At 50.7% G+C, this 13,208-nt stretch overlaps 1 protein-coding gene across 3 annotated transcripts in view; it reads right to left on the bottom strand.

Moving 5' to 3' along the window:
- The window catches only part of JAKMIP1 (janus kinase and microtubule interacting protein 1), a 127,717-nt gene that overhangs the window by 36,415 nt on the left and 78,094 nt on the right, over window positions 1–13,208 (bottom strand). For all 3 annotated transcript variants that reach the window (XM_059380551.1, XM_059380559.1, XM_059380568.1), the window contains 5 exons: window positions 12,148–12,357; window positions 10,941–11,060; window positions 7,695–7,841; window positions 6,643–6,783; window positions 4,899–4,958 (listed from right to left, as the gene is read on the bottom strand). In XM_059380551.1, the coding sequence (XP_059236534.1) occupies window positions 4,899–4,958; window positions 6,643–6,783; window positions 7,695–7,841; window positions 10,941–11,060; window positions 12,148–12,357 (678 nt within the window). The remainder of the gene's footprint in view (window positions 1–4,898; window positions 4,959–6,642; window positions 6,784–7,694; window positions 7,842–10,940; window positions 11,061–12,147; window positions 12,358–13,208) is intronic.

Here is a 13,208-nt window from a genome sequence, read left to right as displayed (position 1 = left end):
GATAATCCTATTAAAAAGGAAAACTGCTGTACTTGGAAAGATAGTCAAGCCGTATGAAAAGGCAAAGGACAATCACAAAAAGAAAAGTGTAGACAATCAGGTTCATATGTATATTTCAACTGTAATGATGCTGGACACTGCTCCTTCCAAAATATCCATGATATGAGCTATGTAACCACATCTTAGCATCTACTAAGCCTTTCATTCATGTTGCCAAATGAGCTGTTCCCAACACATCCCACCCAGGCAGAATCGGAACTGGTTCAGGGATGAGCCCGTAACCAGACTGAGCCAAGGAGCACAGCCCTGGGACTCTTGCTGGAGCCACCGAAGAGAGATGTCCTCCCACCTCTGAAGTTGCTAGGCAGGTATAACACCGGCTTACAGCCTACAGCTGCTGAAGCTGATTCAGGCATCACATGGGGAAGCCCACCTGAGAAAGAGGCCAGCCCAGGGGAAAGCAGAGTAGAAAGGGGGAGAGAGACAGGCTCCAGGCAATTTTGGGTAAGCATCTGGATCCAGCTGTGCCTGAAACCAGCTACCTCTAGACTTCTTAGCTACATAAATTCCTTTCCTTTCTGAAATGACTGAGTTTTTTGACACACTCAATAGAAAGAACCTTGGCTAATGAGGGAAGGGGAGAGAAGCCTAGAAACCATGCTATCTGCAAGCTGTTGAGTTTGCTCAGAGTCTGGCTAGGAACAGAACTGTGGGAAACGGCAGCCCAGGAACAAAGCTGAGTGGAAACAACCCTGCAGAAGAGCAGAGGATTCCTCTGCTACTTAGAAATGGAAAGCGTGGCCCATGACGACAAGTGCCCAGGAGCCCCAGCCACAGAAGGTGGTGCGTCCCGGCTTCTGTTCCAACGCAGCTCCCACCACAGAGTGGCAAGCTTTGCCTGGAGGGACACAAGGTCAAGTCTGGATAGGCCCCAAGTGTCTGATGAGAAAGTATGCAGGGCGATGGTGAGTGACCCTCCAGCTGAGATCCGCCAGAAGGTCTCAGCTCAGGCCTCAGCTGCTTCCTGGTGACACCAGACCCAGGGGCCATTCAGGGACAAAGGGCCCACCGTACTGACACTTGGGCTCAGAGAAGGGCAGTTCTGCCCGTGGCACTCTGATGTTTCTCAGCTATCTTCCAGTCTCTTGCGAAGGCTGGCTACCATCCAAAGGGCATGGAGAGCTCACCTCACTGTGACCTGAGACAGTTTCCCTTTTAAGGTGACACAAATGAGAACCAGGGACATGAAGAGCAGGGCCTGGTTATCTGAAGTCAATGCACCTGCCAAAGGAAAGCTACTGATGTAAGGAGAAGGGAGAAGGACAAATAATAATTTGTGGATCCCTGACCCAGGCGCTCTGTTTGGTCTCCTGGATGGGATGATCACAGCTCCCCAAGGTCAATGCCATACAGCCAGGAGCCGGACCGGTCTTCCATGTGGTTGCCAGGCTACAGCGTCTCCACCTCTCCCCAGATCCATCCCTGCTCAAACCAGGGTGCGTGAGTCAACCATGCTGACATGCATGTCAACCGTGTCAACCATGCATGACCTTAGCTGTGCTTGCATGCTTGGCTCTCTACCAAGACATGACTCCATGATGCTGGGCAACAAGATTTCAGACAGCAAGCTCACCGTCCCCACCCAGGCAGGATTTCAGTCAGGTTCATCTATGCTCCCAGCCCTCCTGCAGAGAGCCTGGCCTCCCCACATGGGGCCTGGGGAACCCCTCACTCAGAGTTCTCCTGCTACTTCCTATAGGCGACTGAACTAGCAGTGTCCTGGGGCAGAGATGCCCACACCTATCCTGTCCCCAGGAGCATGGTGAGACGGGGTCAGCGACCCTCTGAGTGTGAAGGTCCCCCTGGGGACATCACATCAGGGCATAACAGCTCTACTATCACCACTGGAGTGTGGGTGTGGAGGGAAATTCAGAGTCCAGGTTCTTCCAGAAAATTCTGGCACAAAAATTTGGGCCAAGCAAAGGCTCAGACCAAGTGTGGTAAAGCCCGCTTTACAAACAGACAGAGCTTGATGGAGGTGTTTGAGGGGAAATAGTAACTCCTGAACCCTAGCAGCCTGTGGGAAGGAAGACAGAGAAACTGTCCAGGCCTGAGAGAGAGCCCTGGGAGCTCAGGTCCCAATCTGGTCCCGGACAATGCCAGGAGAAAGTAGGAATGTGTTGGGGAAACTGCTCTCCCCTAAATCTGGAGAAAAAAAGAAAAAAGGCTTGTGGATCATAGAAACAATAAGTGGAAATGACTGTGAACTAGCTCAGGAAAATTCCCATGGAGGCTCCCAAACTCCGTCTTCTAGTGGCAGTGATCTATTTCAATTAGTGACCGAACATCCCCATCCCTGGAGATGACCCAGGGCTGTGCAAACGCACTTGGCCAGTCAAAGCAATGTGCTTATTCAATTAACAGCTATCTGGGGACACCTACTCTGGGCCAAGACAGTGAGGGGGGACAGCAGGTGGGACACAGCTCTGGCCCCCCTCAACCGTGTCCATGCAAGCCTAGCAAACCCCAAGTCTATTCTAGGCCTTTTTAGAGTTCTCTTCCCACAAACACACTCAGAAATTGGGAAAAGGAGAAACAGAATCCTTACTTACTCCACGAATTCTGATATAGGCTTGAAAAACTGAGTCGGGACTCAATAGTGGGGTTCCCAAAAACCCTATGTAGGAGCTTCATGAGGGGTCAAATGCCACAGCACATCCCGTTCCTCCTCAAGCTGGAGGCCTTTAGACTGCTGTTTTTGCAACTTGCCCACAGTGACCATGGCATTCACACACGTTACCAGCAGCTGGGCAAAATGTTGCGTGTCTTTCAGAGAGCACGGGGGGTCCCACATGCTCCCCCAAAGCCTTCACACCCTGTGATCCATAGCCCACCTTCTGGAAATCTAACCCTGGGGGACCATCCAGACCCTGGACACAGCCTTCTGGACCAAAGGAGGCCACTGTGGTGGCATCTGCAGAAGCAGAACGTCCAGTCACTTCATGGAACGGGCAGCACGCAGGGATGACAGACCTGCCCCATAAAGCTGTCTACACAGGCATTAACACACTCACTCGCTGCAACAGCCCTTAGAGCCACAAGGGGCTGAAAGCTAATAATGGGCCCAACCCAGAACAGCAAACAAATTTATGGCCCATCTACTCAATGAATTATGTAGTCATAAAAATCTGTATTTATGATGACGGGGTCCTAACACGGGTGCATGCATTGTGGTACAATATTAAGGACAAAAAAGCAAAGCAAAACAAAACAAAACAACAACAACAAAAAGCCCAGAAAGCAAAGTGGATTCTGCAGTTACAACTATGTTACTGAGAAAAAGAGGGGACACCAGGGCTCGGGGGGTGGGTGTGTTGTGGGGTTTTGCCTTAAAATGCCCTTCATCCTGCTTGACTTGGTGGTGCAAGCTTGGCTTTTGGAGCCCAGACTTGAGCTTGAACCCGTGCCTTGCCAATTCACTTTGAGCTATTTCTATGCTATATACCATGTGCTTCCTGTAACCGTCAAATGGATATACAGCGCCAAGCTCAGGGGGTTGCTGTGACAATGAAGTGAGCTGGAGCGTACGTCACCCCTCAGTCAAGTGACCAAGTCCAAGCTCAGCCTGCAGATAGATTTGATTGGGGCCATGGAGTGTTCTATGAACAATTATGCCAACATTTAAAATCCTTCAATTTTATATAAATGAGGTGCTTTGGGGTGAATTGGGTCCCCCCTCCAAGAAAGACCTGTTGAAGCCCTACCCTTAGTACTCCATTAACATGAGGTGGGCAGGGTGCAGGGTGGGCCCCTGATCCCAGATGACTGGTGTCCTTACAAGAAGACAGCCATGGGATGCACAGGGATGACGGGTTCTGACCACAAGAGCAGAGGCTGGGGTCAGGCAGCTGCGAGACCAGGAACACTGAAGAGAGAAGCTAAACGAGCCGAGGAAGGATTCCCCTGCAGGTTTCAGAGGCGGCACCACCCTGCCCACACCTTGACTTTGGACCTTCAGATCCCGAAACTAGAAGACGACACGGTTGTATTGTTCTCCATCACCCAGGTTGGGGTATTTTGTACAGCTGCCCCAGAAAACTAACACAAAGAGTCCCCACTTCTCTCAAACCCCTGGAATATGTGATACTACCTGGTTCTAGGGGCTCAGTTTGCCACAGGCCCCAGCACTCCCTACTGCCACCCTGACAGGAAGGCTTCGCATAAAGGGTTGTGGGGTAGCACATCGGCACTGCTGTTTCCTTTTCACAAGTTTTTCCAGAACCGCATCTCGATCAGAAGATAAACCGGGAGGGGCCTCCATTGAAAGGAGAACAGATCCACATTTTGGTGGCAGTGAAAAAATGTTCAAAGGTTTAAATGCAAACCGGTTTTTTGTTTTTTTTTTTAACACCTGCCCCAATTTGCTCTTTTCATTCCAGCCTGTTCCCTGTGGTGTCTGAATGTTCCCAGGCCAGCTGTGTTCTCTCTGCCAGGATGTTTGGGTGCTGTCTCTATAAGATCACATTTTCCAAAGAGAACATAGTTCTGCGTTATTCCAGCAAAATCCCAAAGCTCCTGACTTTGTCAGAACAGGATATAAAACATTACAAACCAAGCCTGAGTGCCCTTTAAATCCTTCAAAAGGTCTAAGTATTTATGCTTTTAATTTGGAGAGAGCCGCCCCAGAGGCCCACGTAGAGAATCCTTCGGTAAGTTTTCCATGAATAAATTACAGGTGCTGGCCCATGGCCATAACCAATGTCGCTTTGAGAGACACCATAACAGCTTTCTCCCCCTCAGACACGCAGAGACAAAGCAATCCCCTATGGATTGCTCGCATTTCCCCCAATCCTGTCCCGGGCAGGGCTGCAAGGACACCTGCACCACTGTGGGCTTACCTTGGGGGGCTTCAGACTTTTCCCACGATGTCTTTTGGAGCGCAAGAGCCGTTCCCTCTCCTGGAAGGGGACACACATGTTGGCATTTGCAGCCAGCTCATGTCACACCAGCCAACCCACTGGCCCTCACCCTGCACCAGCCTGTCCACCTCAGGCATGGGTCAGTCCAAGTTCTGTGCCCCCGCATGACGACCACTTCCCTGAATGCAAGCTACAGGACCACCCTGCTTATTCAGGTCCCTAACAAGACTGGGACTCTCTTGAGAAAAATCCCCAAGTTTGCCAATCCTGAAAGCCCCAGACTGGGTGCTTTGGGGGCTGGAAGCTGCAAAGCACTGGGCAGCATGGACTCGTGAGGTCTCCAGCCCAGAATGAAGTAGCATGTGGTTGCAAACTCAGACTGAGCTGGGACCAAATCCTCAGGGGGCTCCTCTAGACCAGGTGACACACTTCATTCCTCTGACCTGAGGTTCTTCCTTTGCTCTGCAAGGCTAGAACCTACCACGCAGAGTGGAGCCTGTGGCTGCCTGGCAGCTGCCATCAGTAGGCATGGCGTTCTCATATCCCAGGCAAAACCAGGACATCGCTCCCTCCGAAACAAGCTCCACTTTATCCCTGGGCTGCCAGGAACCCCAGAGACAAACCTGTTGCTTGGTTCCAAACCCTATGGTCTACCTATTTGTACCTCCCCGTCTCAATGGATGTGACGGTCTGTATTCCTTCTAGTCTCATTGGTTTATTCTTCCTCTTTCCAATCTATCCTCATTTTATTGAAAGTGTGTTTTTATCTTACGCTGTATCAAGTCTTTGTGTAACGAAGAAAGATGACAGGCTAGATGGAGGGAAGAAAGGAGGGAAGGACAGGAAGGTAGGTGGATGGGTGGACAGACGGATGGATGGAAGGAAGAAGGGATGTCCGGAGGAGGGAAAGATGGGAGTATGGATGGTGGAGAAGGATGGAGGGATGGGGGAGAACGGATTAGTGGCTGTAAGGAAGGAGGGAAGGTGTTAAAACAGAGGAAGAGAAACCAGCAAGGTGACCTTGACAATTATGGTCAAAGCTTTTTCTAGAACTTTGATCACTGGTTTGTCTATACTTTGAAGACCCATGAATGGAACCACCACATTCCCTCTTGGGCAGTAAGAACACACTTTGCTTCTAAGATCCAACAGAAGCTTACTACAAGTTGAAGAATGAATCTTCCAAACCACTACAGAATGCTACAAATTACTACAAATTCTCCCTTATGGTGCCTAAGCTCCTTTCACAGACAGCTGGGGGTAACACTCCACCTACTAAGACATACTCATCTCCCTTGAATCTTACATACACACAGAGTCCTAGCAAGCCCTTCAAATTCTAGCCTGATTAAAAGGTGCGGGCTTTCAAGTTCATGGTCTGTGACAACAGAGCTTAAAAAAAAAGAAAAAAAAAAAACTTCTTAGGGACAAATTGTGCCCACTCTGTAGAGGCTGGAAGATTCATTCACCAAACTGATGCTGCCTCTTAACGACAGCAAATCAGGGAGAAGGTTGGGAAAAAGAGTAGCCATGGAAACTGTGCCCAGCTTGCACAGAGTTCTAGGCTGTTTCCTGGGGGAATAAAGCAGGGAGGGGAGCAAGCGGTGGGTGGGCTCACTGAGGCCCCGCCCACGTTTAGTCACCCCGCCCTGAGCCTCCTCGCCAATCCTGGCACAGTGTCACTTGGCGCCACACCGAGAGCCCCTGCGGACAGCAGCCTTACCAGTGAGAGGTCGTCGATGACGTGTTGCTGCTCCAACACCTGCAGCCGCAGGAACTCGATCTCCTGCTCGTCCCTGGTCAGGCTGAGGTCGTTCAAGGAAGTGTGTCGCTTCAGAGACGCCTGGGCGGACAGCTTTTCTTTCTGCAGCCAGAGGGAGAGAGCATCGCGGGGGGGTTCTCCGTGGACAGCTTTGCCAGCTGGGGGATACATGGTGTGAGCTCGGGGATATGGGACACGAGGGGGAATGACGGCCAGCCAGTCCCCAGGCTGGAGGAAGCCATGGATACAGAACAGAAGCCAACCTGGGCACGGCTCAGAGAAAGGGCTGGCCAGGCACGGGGGTGGGAGGTAGTTGCCCAAAGGGAGCCCTGGATGCTGGACAAGGACGCTGGTGAGGCAAGCACACCACCCGTCATCACGCACCCTGGCACCTGGACCTTGCACCCCGCGGAGCCTCAGTCTTGTTGCTATAATAGGGGTGACTGACCCTAACTTGGACAATGAGCCTCAGGCCCTTCCACAGTCCCTCAAATGCAAGACACAGCCCTGATCACAAAAACGAACCCCTCTCCTTGGAAAGAATGCAAATCCCTTATGCAAAGAAAGTGCTTGGAGCAGAAATGGCCATGGCTTTCCCCCAGTAAGTGTGCTCAAGAGCCAAGTGGGCTGGGAGGCCTTTCTTTGCCACCACTCCATCCTCCAGAAAGTCCCCAATGCTGGTATTGCCACCCCACTTTCTGGATGAAGGCACTCAGTTGCAGGGGCAATGAGGGGGTGCTCCAAGGCCCCGGTGGCAGCAGACAGCAGAGCACAGGCACAGCCCCAGCTGCCAGGCGCTGCCTGGCGTCTTCCCTCTGGGCACAGAGCCCACAGCACAGCATGTCCCAGAGAAGCTGGAGCAGCGGGGATGGGCGTGGACTGAGACCCCTCACAAGCTTACGGGAGGAGGCAGGGGCTGCGGGGAGAACATGGACTCTGAAGGTCAGGGACTAGAGACTCCCAGATGGAGACCAGAACTTGGAGCTGGCGGTCCCAGGTGGCCAATGGCTCACCATTTCCACATTCTCCCTTGTGAGGTTCTTGATTTTTTCCTCCATCCTCTGGATGCTCTGCAGCAAATCCTCATTCTTCTTGTTCATTCGCTTGTTCTTCTCCACAAGGGGCTTCAGCTGGACCTCGGTCTCCCGGGAGCGTTTCAGCTATGGACAGAAAGACACAGAAGGCCGCTGGCTTTAAGACCCATCAAAGCGCTGAGGTCACAGTACGGAGGCTAGCAGAGATCCAGGCTGAGCCTTCCTTGGGACCGGAGCTGCCACCCTTAGGACCACATTTCCTGGATGGCACAAAACCCGAGAAGACCCCACAGACACCTGGCTTCCAAACATAGTATCCAACCTGAGGCTCAGAGGGCTCTGGGTGAGGCAGGAGAAGGAGGTTACAGCCCAACACGGGGAGGCCCACAGATCTCCCTTGGGGCCCCCTGTCCACTAGTTCCCAGAGGTCAGGATCACATGCACAGAGGGCAATCCAGTGACCTAGCTCCTCCTGGCCAGCATTGCTTCCTAAGTACAGACCCAGCAGAGAGCTCTGGCCTTCTTCAGATGAGAGGGAAGGCCTGGCCCCCCTCATTGCCAGACTCCGTGCTGGAGATAGAAAGATTCGTAAGGTGGGATCAGTCCTGGAGGTGCTCCCTGAATCCCGACAACCAGCAGGGTGTCCTTCCAGTCTTTTTTGTCCAACGGGCATGGGGGGAGCCCCTCTTGGGGCTGGGGCTGGGTCAAAGGGATGACACAACAGGGTGGCCTTCCAGTGAATGGAAGAGGAGGGCAAAGACAGTAGAGGAGGTACGAACACTGTGAGACAAGGGCAGACAGATGTTCCGGGCGGGGAAACTGCATGCCCAGATGTTCCAAGCAGACAAGAACACAGCTTGCTCAGTGCAGTGGGAACAGAGAAAGTGGGGTGATGCGCGAAGGAAGAGCGGGCATAGTGAGGCATGGTTTAGGGAGTGGAGAGCTCTGTCATTGAGTTTCTACTCCTGGCCCTCAAGGGCTTCAAAGCATGAGCACTCTATGGTCAGCTCTGCCTTCTAGAACACACTGTTGTAAGCCTTGCCAGGCTTATTCAACCCTCCCCACAACCTGAGGAGGGGGCCCCATCTTCATCTCACAGACAGAGAACCTGACCTCAAGGAGCTGGGGTGCTGTACTCCTGACCATACAGAATGTGCTGGCTGGTACCAAGAGTCAAGCACAGGCACTTACCCCAGATCCCGGATTTGGGGGACCAGGCTATAAGAAAGATTAAACAGTTGGGGGGCATCCACTCAAATACAAAACGGACTTTGACCCATAGGTTCTACTTCTGGAAATCTACTCCATGCAAAAGAACCTGAACAACCTCGCAATTCTGATGGGCAGGGCTGTAATCCATAAAGCAAGTTGCAGAACAATAATACTGAGGGAAAATATCCCATTTGTAACCGCAAAACAACCGCAGAAACTCCTGTGGTGGAAGTCGGTATGTTTACGTGAGCATGAAAACCACGTAAGAACCACCTCAAAGAGCTAAGAGTCCTTATCTCGTGATTTTAAGATCAAGGGACTGGCTAGCTGGCCAGTTTCTGCTTTATGCACTTCAGGGTGCTCCGAATTGTTTCAAGGAAGCTCCATCTGTTTCTAATCTTCTTAGTAAACTGTTCTACAGTGTGCAAAGTTCATGAATGCTTAACTGGAAAGCGTACATCTAATACTAGACGTACGGTCTTATTAAACCCATTTTAAAAATATGCCTTTAGGGGTGCCTGAGTGGCTCAGTGGGTTACATCTCTGCCTTCGGCTCAGGTCATGATCTCAGGATCCTGGGATGGAGCCCCACATCGGGCTCTCTGCTTAGCAGGGAGCCTGCTTCCCTCTCTCTCTCTGCCTACTTATAATCTCATCTCTGTCAAATAAATAAATAAAATCTTTTGAAAATATGCCTTTAAAAATACTTGAAGGAAATGAATTAATTTTGATTCTGTTAAAATTGTGAAAAGGTTGAGGTGTCTGGGTGGCTCAGTTGGTTAAGTGTCTGTCTGCCTTCAGCTCAGACCGTGATCTCGGGGTTCTAGGATCCAGGCCCACTCGGGCTCCTTGCTCAGGAGAGAACCTGCTTCTCCCTCTCCCTGCTGCTCCCCCTGCTTGTGCTCTCTCTCTCTCTCTCTGACAAATAAATAAATTAAATATTTAAAAATTTTAAAAAATTTATATTTGATTTTTTAGAAATTGCAAAAAGGTGACATTTCTTAACACTGTTCATTTCCCGTGTTTTTCAAATAGGATGACTTACTTTCATCATAAAATTTATAATCAAGAGGAATATGATGAGGCATCCAAAGGTTTATGTACCAACTCCCATTACATAAAAATTCATTAGCTGTTTATCCAGAAAACTTAACACATATTCAAGAAATCGGTCTTCTTACTAGATTTTTTTAACCTGAAGTCCCCGTTCATTATTTTTAAAATTAGAAATCCATGAACTTTTATGCAAAAGGAAGTAAACAGAGATGCAAAAACTAAAAATGATCTATAATCACACCACCTAAAACAACATCCAACATCCAGCATGATGACAATGTATCTTTATTCTATAACCTGCGTGTCGTTTAATTTACTGCAAGCCCATTTCCAAGGCCAATAAATAGGATCTCTATCGCCATTCCTAAGGACGGCACTCAGTGCACCACAAAAATGGTGCATAATTACGTGGCCCAGTACTTGAGTATTGAACAACTGGGTGTTTGTTTCATTTTGGGTCGGTCTCCCATAAACAGTGCAGTGAACACTCTCTCCACACCCCTCACATCTCCCACTGACTATTTGCTTGGGATAAATTCCTGTAGAAACAGGGGTGCCTGGGTTGCTCAGTGGTTGCGCATCTGTCTTTGGCTCAGGTCATAATCCCAGGGTCCTGGACCAAGCCCCCTGCTCAGAGGGGGTCTGCTTCTCCCTTTCCCACCACCCCACTTGTGTTCCCTCTCTCACTCTGTCTCTGTCAAATAAATAAAAAAATCTTTTAGAAACTCCTGTAGAAACAAAGGGCAAGTTGCAGCTTTCTTTACTGGGTGTGTGTTCGATTTTTTAATCTGAGATTAATGAGAAAGTAAAGAAAACTAAAAGAAAGTAAAGAAAACCAGGAGGCATCTACAGTGTGTGTTCAAGGCGGGTTTTGTGGCCACAGGACGGTTTCCTTGCGCCCTACAAGGCAGCAATCTGCATCTCGAGGCAGCATCTGCATCTCGTAAAGCTGATTACCAGTTCATTCCTTTCGTCTGCCAGGAGGGTATTTCTGTCCTCCAGCTTCCGTATCACCGAGTTCAGCTCAGCAATTTTTAGCTGGAATCGCCGCACGTCTCGCTCATCCATATGTTGATCCTAAAAAAATTGTCAAGATACAAATGTACTTTGAGGAAGCTTACAGGACACTAAGCGCTCCCAGAAAACCTATGGGATGTGACAGAGAGTTCCTTGTCGGGAGGCCCAATGTCAGGCGAGGCTCCCTGAAGTCGAGCCACACAGATGGGCACCCCAGGCTCCACCAGGGACTCACAGGAAGACTTCACCTCCGATGACAAGACTGCAAGGTCCTCCAATGGCTCCCACACAGCCAAATGTGGTCTCTGGGCACCTTCACGTCTGAGCCCCTGTCCACGGTGCCTCTCTTACAAAGACCCATCATGAATGAGCTAGGACATTCCTCAAGACCCACTGGGCCAATCTTGCTGACCACTGAGATGCTAGAATCTCACATGGGATCTGCACAGATCATGCATGACAGACATTCAACCATGTGGTGATTGAATGAATGAGTGAATGAAAGAATGAGTGAATGAATGAGTGAGTGAATGAGTGGGTGGATGAATGAGTGAGTGAGTGAGTGAGTGAGTGAATGAGTGAGAGAGTGATTGAGGGAGTGAAGGAGTGAGTGAGTGAATGAATGAGTGAGTGGGTGAATGAATGAGTGAGTGAGTGAGTGAGTGAATGTGTGAATGACTGAGGGAATGAGTGCGAGAATGAATGAGTGAGTGAATGAGTGCATGCACACTGCTTCAGCCTCCTCTGTGCATGCTAAGCACCAAGCTATTGCCCTCAAAGCCCTTTCTGCTGGCTAAGCCCCTACCCATCTTGCAAGACTCCGACTTCAACACTGGGCCTCCTCCTGCACTCCTATGGCCCACATGGCGCTGATGTCTTCATTTCCTTCTTGTCCACTGAGTTCAAGACGGCAGGAGGTATGAGCGGCCGGATGCTCACCTCTATATCCCCAGGCCTGGGCCTGGCACATGATGAATGTCAGCCCATTTAGGGAGGGAAGGAGCCAGGACGGATGGACAGATGTAAGGGAGGGAGGGTGAAGGGAAGCAAGCAGGCAAGGTGACTAGAAGAATGACCCACAGAAAGAAGGACAGGTGGTGGTCAGCCATGCGGCCCCACTGCTCGCACCTGCTGCTGTCCTCCTCACCTGGACGCCCATGAGCTCTGCCATGTCCCCTATCCCAGGCGGGAGCTCTCTCTTGGGGCTACTGTGGTACCGTTCTGCCTCTTTGACCTGAACCAACTGCTCATCCAAAGCCTCCTTTTGAAGAAGCAGCTTCTGAGTCTGACCCGTCTGAACCCCAAGTTCCTTCTCCAAGGCCAGAATAACACGATCCTTCCCTCTGATCTCGTCCATCTGCCAAAGAGAAAGAACAAGCCATCAATCTATGGGCCCGTGACCTCTTTGGCCTGAGGCCCAGGAAACAGTTAAGCGGGACCACCAACCTTGGTCAGCCGAACTCAGAAAACTCAGGACACAGAGAGTCTACAGCCCATGGCCCGGGCCTGCTCCCCTAAGCACAGAGAAGCAAGGAAGTTATGGGTTCGGTGACCTATATGTCCAACTAGACGCTTACCTGTGAAATATTTATGTTCTTGTCTCTCTCACCTTCATGAAAGAAAATAAAATCCTGATTCCACCCCCCCAAGGCCCCTCCCTCCCCAAGCCTCTCCTGTCTGGTCTCAGGCCCACCCCTCCACCAAAATAGCTCCTGCTAAGCTCTTCAATGCTCCCCTGGCCCCCAAAGCCACAGGACAAATTTCTGTCCTCCATCCTCCTCACCAGCATTGGGTCCATGAACTTCTCCCACCCCTCTAGCCCTCTGCCATGAGAGCATGGTTTCTATCTTCACAGACTTACCTTGTCTGGCCGCCATCAGTGTCTGGGATTTCCAAGGATTGGCCCTCTCCCCCGTCCGTACCTCTTTCCCAGGCAGCCCTGTCCTCACTTATGACCTTAACCCCCCCATCTGCTGCTGACACCCCAGCATGTTCCCCAGGCCCTGACTTGTCATGGGGCGCCAGATTCATAGACCCAAATTGATGTGTCTCCTGGGGTCTCTATAGGACCTCAGCCTCTCCACATGCCAACCTCCAAGCGAGCCCCAGTTCACCCAGCCTGCTCTTATCCCACATTCCCCAGAGGACACCAAGCAGAAAGAAGCTTACAGAAGAGAACGTTTAGGCCCTGAGCCATACACTTGCACT

This window comes from Mustela nigripes, chromosome 1 (genome assembly GCF_022355385.1).
Source record: "Mustela nigripes isolate SB6536 chromosome 1, MUSNIG.SB6536, whole genome shotgun sequence".
Taxonomy (NCBI): Eukaryota; Metazoa; Chordata; class Mammalia; order Carnivora; family Mustelidae; genus Mustela; species Mustela nigripes.
Note: the sequence above shows the minus strand (reverse complement) of the source record. Positions and strands in the feature narration are given on the sequence as shown.